This window comes from Topomyia yanbarensis, chromosome 1, assembly GCF_030247195.1.
Source record: "Topomyia yanbarensis strain Yona2022 chromosome 1, ASM3024719v1, whole genome shotgun sequence".
Lineage (NCBI taxonomy): Eukaryota > Metazoa > Arthropoda > Insecta > Diptera > Culicidae > Topomyia > Topomyia yanbarensis.
The window spans coordinates 1,054,077-1,075,368 of NC_080670.1; the positions used below are offsets into that span (position 1 = coordinate 1,054,077).

At 39.1% G+C, this 21,292-nt stretch overlaps 4 protein-coding genes across 13 annotated transcripts in view; 2 read left to right on the plus strand and 2 right to left on the minus strand.

Annotated features, from left to right (window-relative positions):
• Positions 1-19,970, plus strand: LOC131676551 (stAR-related lipid transfer protein 13). Its single transcript, XM_058955642.1, has 11 exons — positions 1-1,894; positions 6,969-7,229; positions 9,838-10,596; positions 10,667-10,709; positions 16,110-16,181; positions 16,239-18,050; positions 18,118-18,313; positions 18,367-18,651; positions 18,710-18,976; positions 19,035-19,214; positions 19,274-19,970. Exons 1-11 carry the CDS (start codon positions 1,520-1,522, stop codon positions 19,386-19,388), a joined length of 4,365 nt encoding a protein of 1,454 aa, XP_058811625.1. The 5' UTR covers positions 1-1,519; the 3' UTR covers positions 19,389-19,970.
• On the minus strand, positions 3,326-6,681 carry LOC131676555 (uncharacterized). The gene is made up of 2 exons (XM_058955655.1): positions 6,323-6,681; positions 3,326-6,192 (listed from the first exon to the last, which is right to left on the minus strand). Exons 1-2 carry the CDS (start codon positions 6,535-6,537, stop codon positions 5,502-5,504), a joined length of 906 nt encoding a protein of 301 aa, XP_058811638.1. The 5' UTR covers positions 6,538-6,681; the 3' UTR covers positions 3,326-5,501.
• On the plus strand, positions 11,970-16,088 carry LOC131676552 (uncharacterized). The gene is made up of 2 exons (XM_058955644.1): positions 11,970-15,521; positions 15,717-16,088. The coding sequence occupies exons 1-2, from the start codon at positions 13,808-13,810 to the stop codon at positions 15,821-15,823; spliced, it is 1,821 nt and encodes a 606-aa protein (XP_058811627.1). The 5' UTR covers positions 11,970-13,807; the 3' UTR covers positions 15,824-16,088.
• The window catches only part of LOC131676553 (homeobox protein GBX-2-like), an 18,413-nt gene continuing 17,073 nt past the window's right edge, over positions 19,953-21,292 (minus strand). For all 10 annotated transcript variants that reach the window (XM_058955650.1, XM_058955648.1, XM_058955647.1 and 7 more), the window contains one exon: positions 19,953-20,716. In XM_058955650.1, coding sequence (XP_058811633.1) covers positions 20,186-20,716 — 531 coding nt within the window. In that variant the 3' untranslated portion in view covers positions 19,953-20,185. The remainder of the gene's footprint in view (positions 20,717-21,292) is intronic.

The following is a 21,292-nucleotide window of genomic DNA, read 5'->3' on the forward strand; positions in this document are numbered from 1 at the left end:
GCTGAAGCGAAGGGAGAGTCCGCGTAGATTCATAGTCGTGCGCGCAGGCACAGTTTTTTTTCTTTTCAGTAAACATATTTTATATGTTATTTTTTCCTCCCTCGCACGTCCGCCGACCGTCTGTTCCGCGTTTGTTCCGTCTGAGTGATCGTGTATGTGTACCGTGTGGTTGCCTTTTCCTTTTCTAACCCAAAGAGGAAGCACTGTTCTTTGGTCTCGCTTCCTCTGGATCGCTTCTGTACACACCACATACTGCTGGTATGGAAACGATTTCGTCATTTTCTATGTGTTACTACACATTGTTGATGTCGAATTTCGAGGCTTAATTGGGCTCATTTTCGGGGCTAGTGAGATTTTTTTCGTAATATTGGCGCTAGTATTCACATGGGACCGTTTTTCGTGGTCTCTCGCCTGTGGCCTTCCACTATTATAGACGAACTGTAGTGTTACTTCGGCTCTCTGGAGGGAGGGGATTGCGCTATTGAAAAAGTGTACTACTGATAGCAGCATCGTAATCTGCGGTTTTGGGTGTGATAATCGTTTAGTCAATGTCGCATTTAGTAGTACGATGATGCAGATTTTGGATTCGAAGCGATGACAGCGTTACATGCAACAAATGCCTGCAGATATTATCTGAGCTGTGAAGCATAGAACCTATGATCGGATAGCGAACGAAAGCGCTGGACTGGGAAGACAACAGCAATAATATTCGGCGTGTGCGTGCGTACGTTTAGTGTACCATAGAGCATAGATCATAAAGTGAGTGTGTGACGGACGGGAGAAAGAGATGCTGTAAAATAGTGTGGAGCATAAAACAGAAGACGACGGAAAAAGAAAGAGTGTTGCCTGCTGCATGGATCATTATTATAGAATGTGACCCTAGCAATCAACTCGATCGTTGTAACAGAGACAATACGGGGCTCAACGGGTGGGTTTTGTTTAATTTCTGGGAAAGGCCACAGAATTGTAGAGGAGTTAATTTGTGAAATCTCAAGTCGATTACATAGCGTGAATTAGCTGATTCACTCGGATAAGTGAGAGCAACAGAGTCATCGCTTTGCCATTCCAGCGGTGGGGATCGCACCGATGATCTGATCGCGAATATATGTCAATCAGGAGGAGATAATTGGTACAGCAAGCAATGCAGGTGGTGTCGGTGATTACTGCTGCAAAGAATTATCGTCCATCGAATTTCAATCGCATACTTGAACTTGCCGACGACGACGGCGACGTCGAATCTTGTTCTTCAATAAGCTAGCAGTGAGAAACTCAACACAAATGCGAAACGCGTTCCAAAGAGTAAATATTGAATCTGGTATGTGCCGAGCTGTCAGGATTTCAAGATTGTTGCTGAATGACGTCACGCTTCAAACCTTCTTGCTACGCTCTCCGTTGAAACCAGCCCGCCCGTGATTATCCAGATACACATATGAGTAAGTACGTGCATCAAGTGTGTTTCCAGCAGCTCACCCATAACCGAAAATTATGAAGAAAAATCACACACCGATAAGCAACGTAGATGAGTTCAAAAAATGTTGCCAATATGTTACCGCAGTGTTATTCGAATGAAAAGAACAATGTGATAGACGCGGATGTTGCAAATACTAACGCCACTACTACCACCACCACTACCGTCACTACTACCGCTGCTAGCTTTGTTAGTACTACAGCGACGACGACGGCCAGTACCACCACCAATCACGATCATACGGCTACGATGTGCAAAATACCATCGCCGATTGCTTCTGGCGGTGGGCTCGAGAAGATGATGATGGCATCTGCTGGCAGTGCCACTACAAACGCCACCAACAATAACAACAACAGCAACGAGTTGGAAATGATCAATAGCAAGGACCCTTACGCCGAGCTGGAGAGATATCTGGAAAAGGTCAAGGTAAGACAATACTCAACTCGGTTATTAGATAAATTGGGGTCGGGAATATAATTAATAGTGGGTCGGAGCAACCATGTATGAAGAGGCTCGCAATTGTGTCACTTTACTTTCACAATTCCACTTAAGTACATTGAAAAAAAAACTTGTAAGCGTTGCTAGTTGGTTGTTTACAACACACGGAGTTTTTATTTTGTAGCATTAATTAAACTTCATTGTACAATGTTGTTATGCCCTCCGAAGTTCACGTTTTTTTAAGCGGGTCATGAAGTTCGTGATGGCTAGATACTTTCAAAATTTGAGGAAATAATTGTGCATGACTCCCAATGACGTATGCCGATGAGCTGCTATTTTCATTCATTGGTGTTATCGTCTGATGGATGAACAGGATTCGGTCGTGTGAAGCACTCAACTGGACAAATTGCGTTTTGTGTTTTGCAAATACGCTATCCACTGGGTTCGTGATCGGCATCGAATTTACACGGTGACAAAATGTTAAACGGCGCTCAACGTGTTTACCAATCGATGAGCAAACAGGTAAGTATTTGAGCTCAAGTTTTTTGCTGCATAGGGATGCAGTTCAATTTAGTGAATACTCGGGCGGAACAACTTTGCAGGAATGGAGAAACAAGGATCGTTGCTTACAAACTGATGCGTTAAAAAGTGTGGCTGCAGTTGGACTTCTGAGTAAATGAATGAAATTTTTAATGCTTTTGATAAAATAAAATAATTGACACCGCTCAATTGAATTGAAATGAGCTCGTTGAGCCAAATAAGATTATTCCGTTGTAAACATGTGCTCACAAATATTTTAAAATAATCTATATTGAAATCGAAACATTTCAATTCAAATAATAATCAATATAACAACCTCGCCATTGAAATATTACTGATTACGAACAGCTTTTCTCAAGAATGCCCTTCGGGTACGAGTTGGCTGGACAAAGTTTATAATGTTTGAATTTCGGAAATCACCTTATACTAAACATATTCTAGGTATACAAATAATATATGAATGGATTTTTTTGTGAATAATTTTGTGTAGCGTTTTCCGTAGTTTTCATACTGATTACAAGAGGGAAATTGGCCTTAATAGGTACACACCAACGTCTGAGTAGTGGGAACGCCATTTCCCAGTCTGTGTACTGGTAGGAATATCCAAAACTGCTCCATTTACATCATTAATAAAATTTAATGTTCCGCGAGCTTATGGGTGGACTCTGCAAACCTTAGAGTCAATCGCTACGGTATATGTCAGAGTGAGAGCAATATTCACCCGTGCAAGAAATATATACAAGATAAAAAGTAGCCATACATAGCATGTATGTGAGCGACACTCACCTTCAGGAACTACTGTTTGGGCCGAAACGTCAACATAAAATGCAATCCAACTAAAAATAGAATTATATCAAGTTCACCGATAAGTGAGCTACAACATAACATTTACTGATGGCGAATCGATTGACTACTTTTTCTTAATACCTCGGAAAACGTACGAGAAAACTTTAATTTCCATACAACACAATGTGGGATTAGCCCCTTTTGGACGCCAGCTAGTACTGGGGTTACCTCCAAGGTTAACTTTGTCAGCTATTAATTATTTCAAATTTCTCAAATGACACTTTACATAGATTACTTATAATGTATTAAAAATGCAAAAATGTAAATTTGGGAAAACATGTGGGTTAGCCGTTTTTGGACGCCAGCCATTCAGTTGGGAATAACTACTATATATTTTTGTTCCAAGAGAATTAAAATATTTTGGAAGATTTTTCTTAAGAGCATTTTGCTTTGAAATGACAGTTAGTATCACATTGTATATAAAATTATACATATGTCTGGCAAAACCTATGAAATTTAAAAGCATATACTTTACTACTACTATACTATACTTTTTACTGATAGTTTATTCATAATGCAATTAGAATTTCCTCTATTGTTAGGCTCGCGTTAACAAAAAAACGCATGAGACAGTTTTTTTAATTGCATTTTTTTAACATTTTTTGTTTTTTGCAAAAAAAATCTTTTTGGAATATTATTGGGTTGGATCAAGCTTGAAGAAATTGCTCTTCAGCAGAAAATATCTATCCCTTTACATAAGTTCAATTGTTTTCCAAAAAAAAAAAATAATGAAAATATAAGGTTTTAACAATACTGTTTCAAAGAGAAGACTCAAAGTAGTAAACAAAATACAGGTTAGACATGCAAGCTGTTGGTATGGTTCAAAAAACTGATTCGAATTTTCGATTTGTTACAATAGAAGTTGTTTCCCATTACTTCACAATTAAAAAGCATTAATCCATTTTTGTCTCAAATTTTAGAGCTGTATTATCTAATTGAAATAAGACTACGACCGAAAAATGTGGTTCCAGTTGAAAATATGGATTTTATTTACCTTTCCACCTCCTTACGGTCTTTTAGTCATTTTCAGGTCGTACAAAAAGCATCGACAAGATTTAATAGATGACAGGCATGGAGTATTTTTCGGGTTCGTCATTCGTATTGTTCAATATTAGAGGATATATACCCGCGAAAAAACAAGGCGCAAAAATGATAAAAAAATCCCCGTGGTTGCCATTTTCGAAACCTTGACCAAATGCGCTTCGTGCTACACTAAATTTTGCCGATTCCAAAAAATGATGTCAGTGCTCAAATATGAATGCAAATATGAATGGAATTCAAATCAAAATACTCTTAGTCACATTTCTCACCCGTAACTATTTTCTGTGTTTTCATAATCTAATCTACCTAGTTGGAACTACTGCCATCCCTATCATTTTGTAGATCTGCCTGTGATAGTCGAATAATGCTAATTAAATATTAATGATTCTGCGAATACACCTTTTGAGGTGATCATTGCCGCGTCGTAATCGGAGAAGACGTTCGTGAAATCGGCATTCACAGCTTGAGCGAACGTATCATTGTTCGCAAATGATGTGTGTCCCTAATTTCAAACAGCCAAAGAGAAACCCCGGCCATTAGCCAGCAAGTTAGCGGTACCCGCCGGTGTAAAGCACAAAAACCCATCGAAAAAAAGAAAAAGATTCAGAAACAAAATATCAAAACCCACCAGAGCACAGCACGATTTGCCGGAGAATCGGCAGTGGGCTGGATATTCCAGTCCTACAACTAATGCGCAACAATCGCAGAACGAATTAGCCGTTCAAGGTTGCCGTCTGTTAACCTAGACACCAGCACACGCCTGGCATGAGTGCAACCCAAGTTCAGCCACGAAAGCTAGTTTTGTGGCCAAATTAACAACTTTCTTTAAATGGCCGAAATGTCAGTCAGTCATTCAGTCAGTTCGCTTGAGAAAAAATATACACAAGCAGCTCTGATGATAAATACATAATAACAAGCCAAGGGCTCTGTTTACCGGTACCATGCTTAGTTAGTAGGAGGGTGGGATGGTTCGGTTTCTCAGCAAAGCTTTGTCCATTTGCATTTTTAAGTTTTATTTCAATATCTATCAACTATCTTCTCTATGAATATTTTATCATCTTGTGAAACGAAAAGAAAAACAATTTCTTCACAACAAGCTTATTAATGAATTCATGAAAAACGTCAGTCCTCCGTTAATTTGTTTCATAGTGGTGCCGTCCATGCAACTCTACTGAATTATCTTGTTAGTTTGATAGCGATCAAGTGCTGACACGGTATCATAACTACCATCAACAGTCATCCCATAATCCCACGGATCCAGTTCCTCGTCGTTCAGTATGCTCCAGATAATTGGATTCCGTTTGCCACGCGACGAAAAAAATGTGTCCTGATTCTGAGACAAACTATCCAAAATGCTTTTTTTGCCCCGGGTCGGATAGAACAGCACGCTACCTCCACGCTCTTTGTTACTGTCGTTTTGAATGGTTGTTAGAACGCTTTTCTTGGCGAAGAACGGCTGAAGATCATTGATCGAATGGCGACGGCCAAGTGAAGACACAAAAAAATCAGCAAGTTCCTTCTTTCCACGATTCGGAATGAAATCATCCGGTCCGAGAATGTCATCAAATTTTATCTTTTTTGTGATACCGTTTCCGTTTTGTTTTTTGCCACGATTGGGCACGAAATAATCGCCACCTTCGAGCATCTGTCTGATCGAAAGTTCTCTTTTTTCCAATAATGCCTCCGATTCAGATTTTCTTCCCCGTTGAGGAATGAAGGAAAGACCATCCTCGGTTTGTGGAAGAGATTCTGGTTGCCTCAGAAAAATGTATCGCGGCTCCTCGAAATAGACGGGAAACTTCCGACCTCGTAGATCCGAATGAAGCGTTTCAAGCGTGCTCGGATGAGTCATGGTCTCTCTGCAAATGGAAACGATAGATGATGGAGCACTTATTTTCAGAAGTAATTAAAGATCCACACACAAGAGTCTAATTAAGCTCACGTGTTACTGTTGAACAAAAACATGTATATGCTTTGAGAGTACCTCACCTTTTTTCATGCTGGTGCTCATTCATTTCAACCCCGTTGGGAACGTATTTCGAAGTTGGCTTCACAGCGTAATTGGCAGACTTTACTAAAATTGGATCATATGGTTCAGTTACCACAGAATATTTATCGTTTGTCTCTGAACCGAACACCTCAGCGAAAAACACGACCACAAAATAAAACAGCACACAGATTACCAGCGAAATGAAAGCCTTCATGTTCGGTTCGCACTTTTTATCCACTCAGACTCACTCAACCACTAATGATTGATAGCAACAAATATATACTAATATTGGAATGTTTATTTTACCGAAGAGTGCATGGTTTGTGTTGTACTACCAGGACTCGACTACGAAATGTTGTCCTGGAGTTGCCTTTTAAATAAAGTTGAACCAACGCGAACAGAAAAATTCATCCCAACAAGATCCAATTTTAACAGAAAATGCCAGAAAAGGGAACGCAGATCACACTTGATAGCATAATTACATTTGCAGCAGTAGGGCTACTTGCTTCTACCTTCGCAATGGGATTTGATTCGCTGGTTGTTTGCCTGTACTGATGTAATCGTATTTTGTCTGCATGTCACATAATGTAAGACAAACACATATCATCCAATTACAAAAGCAATGTTTTCTCTTACTTTTTATAGGCTGAAATCTCGGAGGTATTTGCGCAGCTAGAATCAAAAAGTGAAGCGAGTGGACCGAAACTTTCCCCACCGGCAGTGACAGTCGACGGCACCAGCAGGAGGTCAACAAGTAGCAGCAGCATCCGTGACAGCAATCACAACACCAAAGCCAGCGTTTGCCAAAATGTGGCTTGTTTCGGTGATTCAGTGGATGGCGCGAGCCTCGAAGCAACGGAACGTTTGCTACAGGAGATTGTCGCCACGCTGCCCAAACAGCAACAGGTGGGTGTAATTTTATAATTTTTATCAGCACATGTACAGCGATAATGTTCAAAATAGGTTTGATTTTAGCCCTTCTGTATTTTATGGTCTTACACATATAATTCGCCTGAGATATTTAGTTCTAAAATTTTCGTGATTCTCCATATCAAATATTTACTTGTCTCATCTACAAATGCAGAAGTATTTGAAAATTTCGTCTAAAGTGTGCTACTGTAACATCTACATTTTGAAATGAAACCCACGCTTATTGAAGAGGATAAGGGTCATCCATGTTTCTTTAAAATTGTGACCGACCATCTTAGATTCCGATGAAACTTTACACATTTCAGTGGCACATGCAATAATATTATTTTGACTCGAGATTTTTTTTTAAATGGTGTGAAAGTTCGATTACCATAATTTTGTTTTAACAACACAATTATTTTGTTTTATTGTTCTTCGCGTTTCTCCTTAAACAACAAAAGTTTTTTTTCAAAAGTATTGTCATAAAAGTCATAAAATTTCCTGTAACTTTCCCTTTGACAACAAGGCGATATTGTAAACCATTTGAAAGCTACACGAAAGCAATCAAAATATTATTCAACCATATGACCTGATGATTCAACTATATAGTTGAACCATATTTTGGTTGTTTTCATTTAACTTGCAAATGATTTGATGTCAAAGGAAAAATTATAGGAATTTTGAAAAAATCTATTGTTTTTGATGAAGAAACGCGAATAGCATATGCAAAGACCGTTATAAAACAAAATAACTGTGCTGTTAAAACAAAATTTAGAAAACATTTCAGAAAACTTTTGTTATGAACATTTTGAATCAAAAAGAAGATTATATCTTTGCACCGCAAATCATATGAATTATAAAAATATTTTAAAGAGTGGTTATTAGAAAAACATTTTATTGAAAGCTTCTCCATGATCCAAACACACTTCTTTTACGTCTTTAAAACGATAAACATTAGATTGTTGGCATTTTATGATGGGCAAACGCAAATAATTTTTAATCAAACGAATTAATTGTTTTTGTTGGAAAAAAATTCCAAATATCTCGACAACTATCGCATTTTGGAAATTTTTTGTTAAATCCATTTTAATTTGAAATACTTAGAATCATATTCTGTAATAAAATTATAGTTTTGTATGTCAGTTAGTATGTAATCACCTTCAAAATGTTTCTTTTCTTTTTATATTTTTATCCACAGAATAAAAAAAATTAAAAAATAGTTTTTGTAATTAAAATTTTTAACCTAAATTTATTTTTGTGGAAAATTACACAACATTTTTTCAGCATATATTTTTTCACACAGAGGTTTTCATTCCCTGTAACTCGTTCTCAGATAGTTAAAAAAAATACAGTAATCGAACAATAAATTGTTGAAGTTGATGCAAGCAGAAACATCCACGCTCATCCGAATGTGATCGCCTCAAATCGACAAGAGTTTATTATTTGAAATTTCTAGGGATGGTAGCGGATACATCGCTCAAGGCTTTACACTTGTCTTGTCGATCATCTGTTTCTCCAATAACACCATATTCAAGAATAATTTGGATGCAACATTTTTGTTTATGTTTGATCCATGAGAAAAGCATACTATCTTTCTTGCGTCAAATTAAATTTGATGACGCACTTGCAACAAATCGACCTATGTCGAATGGCTGCAAATCTCGGCATAAACCCCACAGCATAGTTTCTTGATAACATGAACTTTTCTGAAGATAGCAAAACAGGATGTCTTGTTCAGGTAAATTTGTATATGATTATATAGTTTGCGTTCGCGCAATTTTGACGGGCAAAAAAAGATTTCGGCATTGCATAATTCGGCAGCGACACGCCGCCTAAAAATCATACGGCGTCGGCGTATGACAAAAAGTACCAGCGGCGGCGCGCATAGCTAGACTTCCATTCTGCAGTTTCAAACAAGAAGCACGTCGACGACACCCAAATCTTTATCGCAGAGTGCTAGATACAGCTCAGCCGAAACTAATGGCATTTTCGCTTTTAACAAGGTACTACACCGGTTTAGCCGGTGCTACACTCATTTAAACGCTGGGTGTGATCAGTCTATCCTATTAGCGCTACATCGGTTAAACGCCAGGTAAAAACAACAAGGTCATAAGTAAATTCATTTGATATTAATAAAGCGCATCTTGTTTACGTTACACTCTCTCCTAGAAAGCGATCGTAGCAAAACTGTGCTTCATGAATGAGCCAAAATATTTTTGGAACATGTTTTCTGAAATAGCCAACAGGTATATCTTGGATCAGTTTACAGTCGGCCTTCCCTGTTAGGTGGAAGTGGTTTTCGAGTTTGTGATTAGACTTGTTCGCATAATGGCTCAGCGCATGAAGGTTTAGTCATAAGTCACTCGTAGAAAAATATGAAATTAAAATCGCTATGTTAATTTTTTGTTTCACTTTTACCTACGATGGGATGCGGAAAACCATCCATTACAAGTCTGCGCTTAAACTCGTTACTGACTGAGGCAACGATACACAGACAATTCATTTTAATATACGCAAACTAATTACACCATTTAAAACCCACAGTGCATAGCAAAAAAAACAACCTCATTAAGAACACATTTCCTAATTCAATTTATTCCGCCAGTCTGTCTCATCGCAACATCACTCCGGATTGAGGGAGCGTAACAATGGTGCTTTTGAATCGACTCGTTTCTGCGGTGATCCCACGTTCATCATCAGCACTGGAAGTGATCACCATCATCATCAGCTTGACGAGCAGGAGTTGGTGTTAAAAATCGATGAAGATCATGATCACGATAAGCCAGAGAAACGTTCTCAGCGATTCAATAACTCAAATAGCCGCCTCCTCACTGTTGGTGCTACCGACAACAGTCAATCGTCGGATTATGACAACAATACCTGCAGTAGTAGCCGTGATTTGCAGGACAGTTTGTCGGATGATATGAGTTTGCTGGAAGAGCTTAGTGTTTACGATAGCCACGAAAACGAGGAAGACTGCTCGGACAGTAAAGAAACATCTCCAAAGCAATTCCAGCAGCTACCGACCCTCATTCCAAGACAGCATCACCTGCTTCAACAGCAGCACGCAGACAAGCTAAAAACCAGTACAAATAGTCTACCTTCCACTAGCCGCAATTTTAGTCTACATCATAAATTTAGAAATCACCAGAATGTAATCGACGCCAAAAGACGGCAGTTTTTCCTGCCCCTGGAGCAGGAGCCGTTCCAACCAGTAAAGTCCAACATCACAGAGTTGCCATCGCCGAGCAGTACCTCCCTGCACAGTGGCTATAGTCATCTGATTCTGGAAGATTTGGGAACCAAATCCAGCTCGGCACCGTTGCTGATGAAGAATGAAGAAGTGGAGCTGGGCGAGCGGAGGGTTAGTAGAATGCATAATATTGCTTGTTTTTGCAGTAAGACGATGACGTGTTTTATTTTTATTTTTTCAGAACTTGAGATATTCGCGATCGCAAAGCGACCGGCATCTTGCAGGTGAGTAACACATATATGTTTATTAATTTTATGGAAAAGAGTTACGTGTAGTGTGACTCAAATACGAGGTTGCGCTTTTTTATTTATTTTTTAATATTTTTGCGGGTTTCAAAATATTTTGGAAACTCTTTGTTAGCACGTCATAAACCCATACATACTGGATTTTCAAAGATATGTCAGATAGACTACAGTTACCTATTACAAAAATATATTGCAAACAAATATCCAATAACATAATTCTGCTGACAATAAAAAAAAATTCAAATGCAAAAAAATGCTCTTTAAGGTTTTGATCAAACCCCACATAAATTAGATTTCTTTTGAAAAGGGTACAAGGACACCTCAAATCAACGCTAGCGATTGCATTAGCTGCATTAGGTACGAGAGAAATAAATAAAAAAAAGCTGTGATTTGTTGGAATTCGAGAAGTTATGAGCAACAAAAACCAAAAGGGAGCTTTAATGTAGGTATATGTTTTATATAATTCATATACAAGACGTTATCACTGATTTCCACATTACAAATCATAGCGGGAAAATCAATTAAAGAGAACATTTCCTACATCATAATCGATTCAGTATGTTTCGATGACAGGGAGCGAACTTTGAACGGAAACACGCTCTCCATTTTTGCTTCCTTCGGCTCCCTCCAGGAGCTTGAGAGTGATATTCCTCCTGTAGTGTCGAAGGCTGGCTGAAAATGGTAGTGCAAAAGGATGTCATCTCTACAGATAAATCATCATCGTTGCAGCTTCCGTTTGCTCTACAGCACGGACTTGCTCCCGGAGCGAGTGACCGCATCTCACTGGAACCAATATGCTAATTCTCTGGCTTCGAAAGTGAAAATCGGTGTGTGCATTGTTAATTGACGAGCTTCTTTGTTTGTAGACTGTAGGTCATTTTTAGGCTGCTTGTTATACTTTTTTTGTTACTAGATGTTATAGTGCCATAGAATATTATGTAATGAATAAGCTAAATATTAACAATGGAATTTAAAACTGTGCTGTTTAATAGAATATTTGTGATTTGAATTGCTTCTTAGCCTGTGATCAGTTGCTGCTTCAGTCATCTGTGTTTTTTTCTTTCGATTGCTACCTAAGACCTTATCCATCTGTAGTCACGCAAAAAATGCACCGTAGAATGTCTAGTTTCCGCGAATATAAGTTTTTCCGTAGTTTTTCGGCTAAGATTGAAAATTGGCACATTCGAAAGGCTGAATCACTCTGGAAACGAATGCGAGAACGGAAATTGGCAGGTAAATTATCAATTGGAGTGGAACCATTTTCATTTTAAGTTGAAAATAAAACCCATATGAATCATTTTGTCGCACTGAAACTGCAACTTGTTGTTCAAGTAGTCAGCGTGAAACGCGCTTCAAGCCTAATTAATATTCCGTATTCTTTACGCTTGAAAAGCATAATTCATTTAGCATTCATACAAAGCAAGCTAAACTGTTCATTCATCATCATCGTCACCTTGATGTTGTATGCAGCAACAGTAGGCTTCATAGTGCTTGTGGGTGGAAATACTGCAGGCGTTGAGGGGCGAGTGGTGTATGTGTAGATACCGAAAAACGAAACGTGTGGAGGTAGCATAATAGTACCTCAAACTCTGTCTCTCTCTATCTCTCCAGTAAGTACTGCGCCTGTGGTATGCTTGCCGTTGCCATTAGCAACTGGTGGGAGCCGAACTGTTGCGTTTATGTGCTGTGATCGGTGAGATAACGGGAGCAGGGCTTTAGGGTTCTCGCGAGCGAGCTTTTTGTCTAGATCAGCTCGGTAAGTGTTCGCCGACTGTGGCCTCAAAACAACGGTATTAGGCAGGTATATCTTTCGAGAACATAGTTTTCGATAAAATAAACAAACCAATATGTTCTATAGATTCGAGGGTTCAATATGTACTCCAATTATATTGAACAATATAGAATTGAACTAAGGAATGTTTTAATATGGCATGTGATATTAAGGTGTGGCCAGACAAAAACATAAAACACGTATTATTTATTGTCTGGTTGTGGCAAGTTCCGCAAAGAACGAATACGTTAAAAATTAAATTTGCGATCAATTTTTCAGACAATGATCCTTCCTTCCTTTTAGCATTTTAAACATTGCTTTGATAGAGAGTTTGAAAAAAAAACAGCAAAAGGAAATTGTTACGATAATTCAAAAAGCAAAGCAGGAAGTATCTTAGTTTTCCAGTAAAAGTGACTACTCGCCATACAATCCATGGATTGGGCTAACATCGATATCGTCGCTTCATTTCTCAGAAACAGTACAGTATCATAACTGGCTTGAAAGTCTTGTTTAAGCAAAATAAAAATTCCAATTGAATATTCCTCTTTTCATCCTACCATTTGAGCCAATGAATCGAACAGGGACATCACATGTGACTCTAACTAAAGAGCACAAATGGTTGGGATGTATAGAGTGACAGAAGTGGATTAAAGATCATTTACCCTACCATGTAGATGACGACGTAGTGTTGTGATATGACTTCGCATGTTCATATACGTCTTTAATACGATAGAAGGTCTTTCGACGCCTGTGCTATCCAAAAACCCTAACCACCCAATATTCCTCAGCTGTTTCCAAATATTCTAATAAATTTCTTATAAAAAAGAATCTACTCGATTAACTTTATGCCAAATAATAACAGAATTTATTAGAATAATTTGAACAAAAGGCGAAAATTAGGCAAAATACCTAATTGGCTAACCTGACTGCCGTAAAGCTTCTTCACGCGCATTTCTAGCTCGTTTCGAAAAAGGCTTTTCTGGCCGCATGAGACCGTGCTGAGGGTGTCTCAAACCGATTTGCTCAACATGGTTCTTATCTACAGTCAGATGGGTGAACGTAGAAAAGAAACTCGATATTATCAAAATCGGTATCACACATCTTATCGTATTCGAAATCAAAACATACCCTCATACTCGTCCAGTAACTGTGATTATGGTACCAGTCTTTCGTTAGTCGCTCGAAAGTTAAAACCCTTTCACGCCATAAGCGGTCACCTGCTCCCGGTTTTGTCGAAACTGTCATGTGATTATATTTTTCTGGATTGATTAGGAAAACCGAAAACATCAAGTATTCGTGTGCCAAAATGACTGACCAGCTGAACTTGCAGCGTGAGCGCTACCCGGGGGCTGAACGAAACCGTCGTGCTAAACTGAAATTTTTTTCCGAATTAAAAAGCTTCTACAAGGAAAAACAAAAAGCCTTCATAGAATCTATTTCATCGGAGGAAAAGAAAGAAGAACCAAAGGTGGATCTGTCTGTTCCCGGTACTCCTGTTTGCTCTCGTTACTTGCGATCGCTGTCGCGACGTCAATCCGAGTCGGAAGAGGCACAACAGGAACCTGTTCAGCTACCAAATGAAATTCTCATTAGCAGTATGGTCATCGATAAATGTTTGAAGGACATGAAGGCTCTGAACGCTGATGAAGAGGAACAACATGCCGAAGTTGTTCACATCGAGGAAGATAAAACGGATAACGAAGATATAGAAAACGAAACGGACAGCGGAACAAAACCAGAAAATTTAACGCAACAGTATTTCAACGAATCGGAGGAAAAACATGCCTATCAACGGACTTTTAGCGAAGTTGTGCAGACGTTACATCGTGGTGAAGTTCGGAGCCCTGTAGTGAAACGTTACTTCAATGAATCAACGGCTAATAATAGTTACAGCCGAAATTTCAATGAAGCATTTTCGGAACTAGATCCTGAAAAGCTGCGACCCGATCCTTTACTGATCGATTCAGAGATCATTACTAAAGGATACAAAACGTCAGTGCCGGGAACGCCAATATGCTCGACCCATCTGAACAAGTTGAAGAAACACAATTACATAAGTGACTCTTCGGACGACGAAAAGAATGACGTCCCGAAAAACCGAACTGATATCGCTATAGCTGACCCTCTGGAAAAGTTTATTAAAGATATGGAGCAACTCAAATTGAACAAGGACAATGATATAATCGAAAGGAAGCCTCTGAATACTTTTGCAGTGGACGAGTATTTAGCATCATCTGAAGAAAAGAAAACGTATGCCAGAACTTTCTCCCAAGCAGCACAAACTTTGTATGCGAGCGAAGTGAAAAGTCCGACAGTGAAGCAATACTTTGACCAGTCCGAATTAAAAAAAACCTTCCGCCGTGATTTTTCCGAAGTTTATCAGGAAATAAACAAGGCAGAGTTACCAATAAATATGGATTCAACAATCGCCAACACAGTACCAATGGAGAAAAATGATATTGCAGAATATCCCATACAAAAAATCGATTCATTGGAAGAGTTATTCGAAAAACATCCTCAGGAGGAGAAAAACAACATGGAGCCTGTCAAAGAGTTTTGCGCTAAATCGTATTTGACATCATCGGAAGCTAGAAAAACCTATTCGAGGACTTTTTCCGAAGCAGCACAATCTATCAATACCAGACATGTAGAAAATTCAGCTATTCAAAACTATTTCGATCAATCCGAAACAAAAAAAACCTTCCGTCGAGGGTTTTCCGAAGCATACCAAGAAGTGGACATAAAAGAGATCACTCCTAATGTTATACCATCAAGCCGGGCCTTAGAGCTAGCTTCAAATGAGCTTCATGAGATTACGAAACAAAACAGTAATTCAATTTCATGCTCCAGTGCTGTAGATGGTACGGAAATATCAGCAAATGTAGTTATGTTAACGGATGAGAACCCATCGATCAAACAAACGAAAAGAAGTATCTCCGTCCCAGGAACACCAATTAATTCGAGAAAATTATACCCAAAGGATAAACAGCAACGTCCCATCAACGAGTCCAAGCCAAAGTGTACGTATGCCCAAACAGACATTCCGTTAACTCCACGCCTCCATGCTAGAAAGGAAAACGGTCGTTTCAATGTTGAACATTACTTTGCGGCCAGTCTCTTCAGACGGGCACGCAGCTTCACAGGCGATACTGATGCTAAGGATGACACATTCGTTCCAGGTGGCACGAATGATGATAAGCTTTTCTATCTTCCAGATGACACGTCTACAACTGCCCATTCTGTACGAGCCCGTGCAGTATCCGCTACGGAAAATAGCATGGAGAAAGAATTTTGGAAGAGCTTCGGAGCTGCAGCAGTATAATTTACAACCAATATGACATGTAGATAAAGAAAAAAATAGAAATTTAAATAAACGGTCAATTTTAATCAACAAAAGTTTCATACTGTTGTCATGAAAAAAAATTGAGGTTTCTCGTCAAACAATGGCTTAAATTAGTTTTTAGGGGCAAACTGAATAAAGTGAGTTGAGCTGAATGACGCCGCACTTTAATATTTCAACTGAAGACTCCGTTTAGGTAGCTCTACATTGTTATCCGATATCCAAACAATAAATAAAATAATAACAATCGGTTTCCTACTTCTTTCAGAAATAGAAGCTATCGAAGCATGTCGGTGGCTCAGAGCTGCTGGATTCCCACAGTATGCCCAGATGTATGAAGGTAAGCCCAAATTTACGTAAAAAGTAACGCCTCTCCACTAACGTAAATTCTCCGTAGACCATCAGTTTCCGATCGAGATCAATGACGTTGCAAAGGACCACCCGTTTCTGGAAAATGATCCATTGCAGTCGTTGTATCGCCGACTGCAAACTTTGAATCGGTGTGCCAACATGCACATCGATACGCACCAGCATTCGCATCCACCAAAGCAGAACGAGGATTCGGATGACGATAGTTGTGCGCTTTCCGAGGCCTGGACTTTTGCTCACAACAGCCGGCGATGGTCAAGAGTGGAAGATGCTGCTGGATTGGTCAGTGTCATCAAACAGAAGCACAATAACAAGAGTGAAGTTAGTACCGTTAACGAAACGGATTCGGCAGAGGATTCATCCAAGAGTGGTTCCAAGACGACTACAGATGATAAGGAAAGCTGGGGTGATGATGGGGGACCGTTGAATATACTGTCTGATAGTGATCAACAAGATGGTCCCGTTCGACTCCGAAGGACTGGGAGTGAAAGACTCAAAGATGGAGCAAAAGCACTTCTTAGGCGGGTGGAGTCAATAAAGTCGCGCAGGAGAAAGCGACAAAACCGTGATGGAGTGATAATCTGCGGACCTCATTCTTCCAACTTATCACCGGTTCATCATACTTTTGACGATTTAAAGCACATTGATGTGATATCATTTTCGAACCCTTCTTCTCCACGTTCTTCGTCAGCACATTCTGATCACCGAAGAGGCAATACTCTAGGAACCAATGAGATCGTATCTAATCTGCTTTCCCCATACACTCTCAGTCCTTTTGGCCACATGTTGGAAGATAAGAAAGAGCCCAAGCGTAGCCCTAACAGATCTAGTCCGTTACATTTTTTCATTCAATTGCAAGAGGCGAAATCGGGCGATGATTCATCGTCGCTATGCAGCGAAGATAGTCAAGAATTGAATACCGAATACTTCGCTGGTAGGATTGTAAAAACACCAAGCAAGAAATATCCAAGATCGAAGAAACTGCTTCGTAACAAGATGACCACTGATGACTCTGGTGCTTTATCGGATTCAGAGTACCAGTCAAAGTTGATGCGAGCTAAAGTGTCTAACGATTTAAAGCAAACTAATAGTAACACGCTACAAGTTTCAAAGTTGAACCGTGGTGGTTCGCTAAATTTGGGTAAAAACTCAAAACGGTACAGGGATGCATTTAATAATCGCTCAATGAGAGTTGCAAAAACCAGCGACGAGAAGGGCGGTGATGATCGAAAGCGCACTACCGTAGCAAGGTGGCACAGTTTCCAACAATCCAAGAACTCAGATGGCCGCCGAAAGAGCGTCGTAGATTTTAAGGACGATAACTCGAAAGACAAAGAAAATTATTCCCGGGGTACTAGCATATACGAAATGTCTTGTGGTCAATTGTTGGTGGTTCGAAAGCTGGCTCTAGTCACACTAACGGGTTACATGGAGCGTTACTGCCCAACGCATCGTTCTGGTTGGAATTGGGATCTGCCGAAGTTTATAAAACGAATCAAAACGCCAGATTACAAAGATCGTCGAGTCTTTGGCATACCGTTAGTGCTTAATTTACAAAGGTATGGAAGTACACTACCAGAGATAATTCAGATGGCGTTCAACTGGTTAGAAGTGAATGCAATGGATCAAGTTGGACTATTCCGGAAGCCGGGTGTGAAATCTCGAATAGCCAAACTGAAATCGACAATTGAATCTAGCAATAATATGATTAATCGGATGGACGTCTTTGATGACTACCATGCATATGATGTCGCTGATATGTTGAAGCAATATTTTAGAGAGTTACCAGATCCGTTGCTAACTGCCAAGCTGTCGGAAACATTTGTCGCGATATTTCAGTGTAAGAACTGGGCGATTGAATTTTCCTGAGATTTATTGATTTATTGATCGAATTATTCAATTTACAGATCTTCCTATTGAAGTTCGAATGGAGGCTGTCCAGTCAGCGATTCTGTTGCTTCCAGATGAACATCGCGAAGTTGTGTGTACTTTACTTAATTTTCTGGCTAAGGTGGTTGCAAGTGCGAATCATAATCAAATGACGGCAAACAACCTAGCAGTTTGTTTGGCACCGTCACTGTTTTATTCCCTAACTGGCACAAGGTAAGATTTGACAAATTATAAGTCTTCAGACGAAAATCTAATCTTTGCAATAGGTCTTCAACAGCATCGCCGCGCAGGAAGAAAGGCGCCATAGGCCAACCAGATGAGAAGGAGTTATCAGAAACACGGGCATCGCACGACTGTTTAAGCTTTCTTATCCAACACTACCGCACCTTGTGGACCATATCCAGCGATCGAATGCGGAAATGCAGCTTTAACTACATGGAGGAATCAAAACCGGTGCCACTTGAATCACTGGGGGCGGAATTGCACGTACAAAATTGGCGGGGCTACCTAACCGAGTGTATCAAGGAGTGTGTACGAGAGGGGAAGGAAAGGTAATACTTTATTTGAACATAGTATTCAGGCAGTAATGATTGATTCTATTTTTCATAGACCACGAGGTTGGGTCTCACTAAGCTCAACTGATCCTAGTGTAACTATATATTTCAAAAAAGTTGGCGATGGACATCCTCTGCGATTGTGGAAGGCTGTAACTGAAGTTGAAGCCCCTCCTACTGAAGTGATCAATCACATTCTAAATGAGCGACATTTGTGGGATGATTATTTGTTGAAATCCAAAATCGTCGAACGACTGGATAATGATACAGATGTGTTTCAATATGTATGTGGACAACCGATAACCGATTACTGTGTGTTACGGTAAGTTGACCGAAAACATCCGAAAGTTGTTTGCGACTGAAATAGTTTATTGTTACAGACAGTGGAACAAGCAACAATCACGCGGCGCGTGCGTCATAGTCGAGGTGTCTATTAGTCATAATGGTGCTCAGCCACTGTTGGATGGAGTTCGGGGCGTAGTACTGGCCTCACGGTATTTGATCGAGCCGTGCGGCAGTGGCAAATGTAAATTGATGCATCTCTCCCGTGTTGACATGAAGTACTATTGAGCTGCAATTGTTTGTCGAATTACACCTAATAACATATTGTAAATTTTAGGGGTCGAACACCGGACTGGTACAACAAAAACTACGGTCACATCTGTCAGCAATATCTTACAAGAATCAAAAAGTTTTTCGAACATTACACCGAGGGACCTGAGAGTAAAGTATAAAAGCAAACTTTTAAAAACTGTGTGTCGAGAGAGAATAAATAGCAGTATGCAAAAAAAACACAAACACACCACATCATATAGAGTATAGTTGAAGTGAGAATGTATCAAACACAGTTTCCAAACATTCCAAATTCTTTATTACCAAGTGCCTAAACCATGATATTTTCTTAGTTTGTTTCTTGCAAAAGAGGAAGCCAGCATCATGTAGGGAAAATTATGAAACAAAACTAAAACTAGTCCAAGCAAATGAACTTAACCAATTTCACAAAAACTTATAATTTGAATCACTTTTTTAATTATTTTATAGATATAATTGTTAAAGTTTATACCACAAAAAGATTCAAATTAAATATTAAAATAAGATACAAACTGATGAAAGAAGCAAATAATCTCAGTACCGTTATTCTTATGGGACCAATGTCAATAAATAATCTCCAGAGGTCTTTATATATGGTCAGTTTGTGCCAATATATGTTCATTTTCACCTCCAAAAAATGTTGTACTGAAACAATTGAACAGTTAAAACTAATGAATGAAATTATAAGAAAATAAAATCCAACACAATTGTAAGATTTCCAGAAATTCGTCGTTTTTATTGTATTAATCTCACTTTAGTTTTGTTTTTCATAGCATTTATTAATCTTTATCCGTAACTATCCGAAAGTCACATTAAATCGTTTCAAGTTCATTTGTATTTTAATGACTTTTGATACTGTTTAAAACTAGATCAGGGAAGAGAACATACACACACTAATAGTTAGCCGGGCAAGATAGGAGGAGTACCTACTGTATTAATGCTACTCTTGTATGTCGTTTATGTCCTCCGTTGCGGTATGACAGAAAAGTCTATCACTGGGTAGTTGATTTAATGGTGCGTAATGAGGAGAGGTGTTGCTAGGTGGTGGAGAAGGTTTCATAAGATAGTTCGTGGCACTGCAGATGGCGTCCAGTGAGATTTTGGATGCCGATATGCTTGACTCCACATCGTTCGGCTGACTAGGATCGAGTAGGTTGAGGAATTTTTTGGGATCTTTCGAAGCGTGACTATCGACGGTGTGATCCTGCGACTTTGTTCGATGTTGGCGCACTTTAGTATGCTTGCTGAAAGGTTTTGGATTCGATTTCAACGGATGGTGTACCTTTTCCTCGTGTATTGGCTGTGCGGTGTGCGAAGACGATGGATATGTGGGGGAAGAAAGGGACGATGGCGAAGGAGATGGGGTTTTGGCAACTTTAGATTCTTTGTTATTGCTGGTGGGACCAGTCGACGCAGAATCGCCGTCCTGTTTCTTCCATTTTGTTCGACGATTTTGAAACCATATTTTGACCTAAAACGGAAAGTAGAATATCAATGTTCGATAGCACTTGATGATATGCTAAATAGTCTCATAATATTTCATCGTTTTTCTTGAGCGTCATTATTATTAGTCAATATTTTAACGAATGATTTTAAACATACAGTATACAATGTACATGGTTATAACGTCAACTGCAACCGTTTCCACCGAACAGGTCGTGAAGCTAGAGAAGCAGTGCAATTTTTTTAAAAGCTACGCGAATTTTCTTCGTATTTTCAAAGTAATTTATAAATTATGATATCAAAATAAACGTGATGAAATTGTACATAGCCAATACTGTAAATTTAAATATTTTGAAATCAATATCGATAAGGTTTTGTTTATCAGGCCTCGGAGCTTCTGAAGCCATCAGGAGTGAATAATGTGATCAAGGTAGCTTCCACGACTACCAATGATCTAGACATAAAAAATGTAAATCATTTGTAAATTCATTGGAAAAACAAATTATCACCAGAATATTATCATCGAGGTAATTTGGAACAAAGTATTACAATACCGCTAGTTTGAGAACAAAAATGCAAATTTTGATTTACTAAATCGGGTAAT

What these genes read in the sequence shown, in the direction of transcription:
- LOC131676551 (XM_058955642.1), top strand. Translation starts at nt 1,520, where the DNA reads ATGAGTTCAAAAAATGTTGCCAATATGTTACCGCAGTGTTATTCGAAT. An exon ending in TGGAGCTGGGCGAGCGGAGG is followed by an intron (nt 10,597 to 10,666) that starts GTTAGTAGAATG and finishes TTATTTTTTCAG; the next exon opens with AACTTGAGATATTCGCGATC. An exon ending in GTACGAGAGGGGAAGGAAAG is followed by an intron (nt 18,652 to 18,709) that starts GTAATACTTTAT and finishes TATTTTTCATAG; the next exon opens with ACCACGAGGTTGGGTCTCAC.
- LOC131676555 (XM_058955655.1), bottom strand. Translation starts at nt 6,537, where the DNA reads ATGAAGGCTTTCATTTCGCTGGTAATCTGTGTGCTGTTTTATTTTGTG. An exon ending in GAGCACCAGCATGAAAAAAG is followed by an intron (nt 6,193 to 6,322) that starts GTGAGGTACTCT and finishes TTCCATTTGCAG; the next exon opens with AGAGACCATGACTCATCCGA.
- LOC131676552 (XM_058955644.1), top strand. Translation starts at nt 13,808, where the DNA reads ATGACTGACCAGCTGAACTTGCAGCGTGAGCGCTACCCGGGGGCTGAA. An exon ending in CAACGAGTCCAAGCCAAAGT is followed by an intron (nt 15,522 to 15,716) that starts GTACGTATGCCC and finishes TCTATCTTCCAG; the next exon opens with ATGACACGTCTACAACTGCC.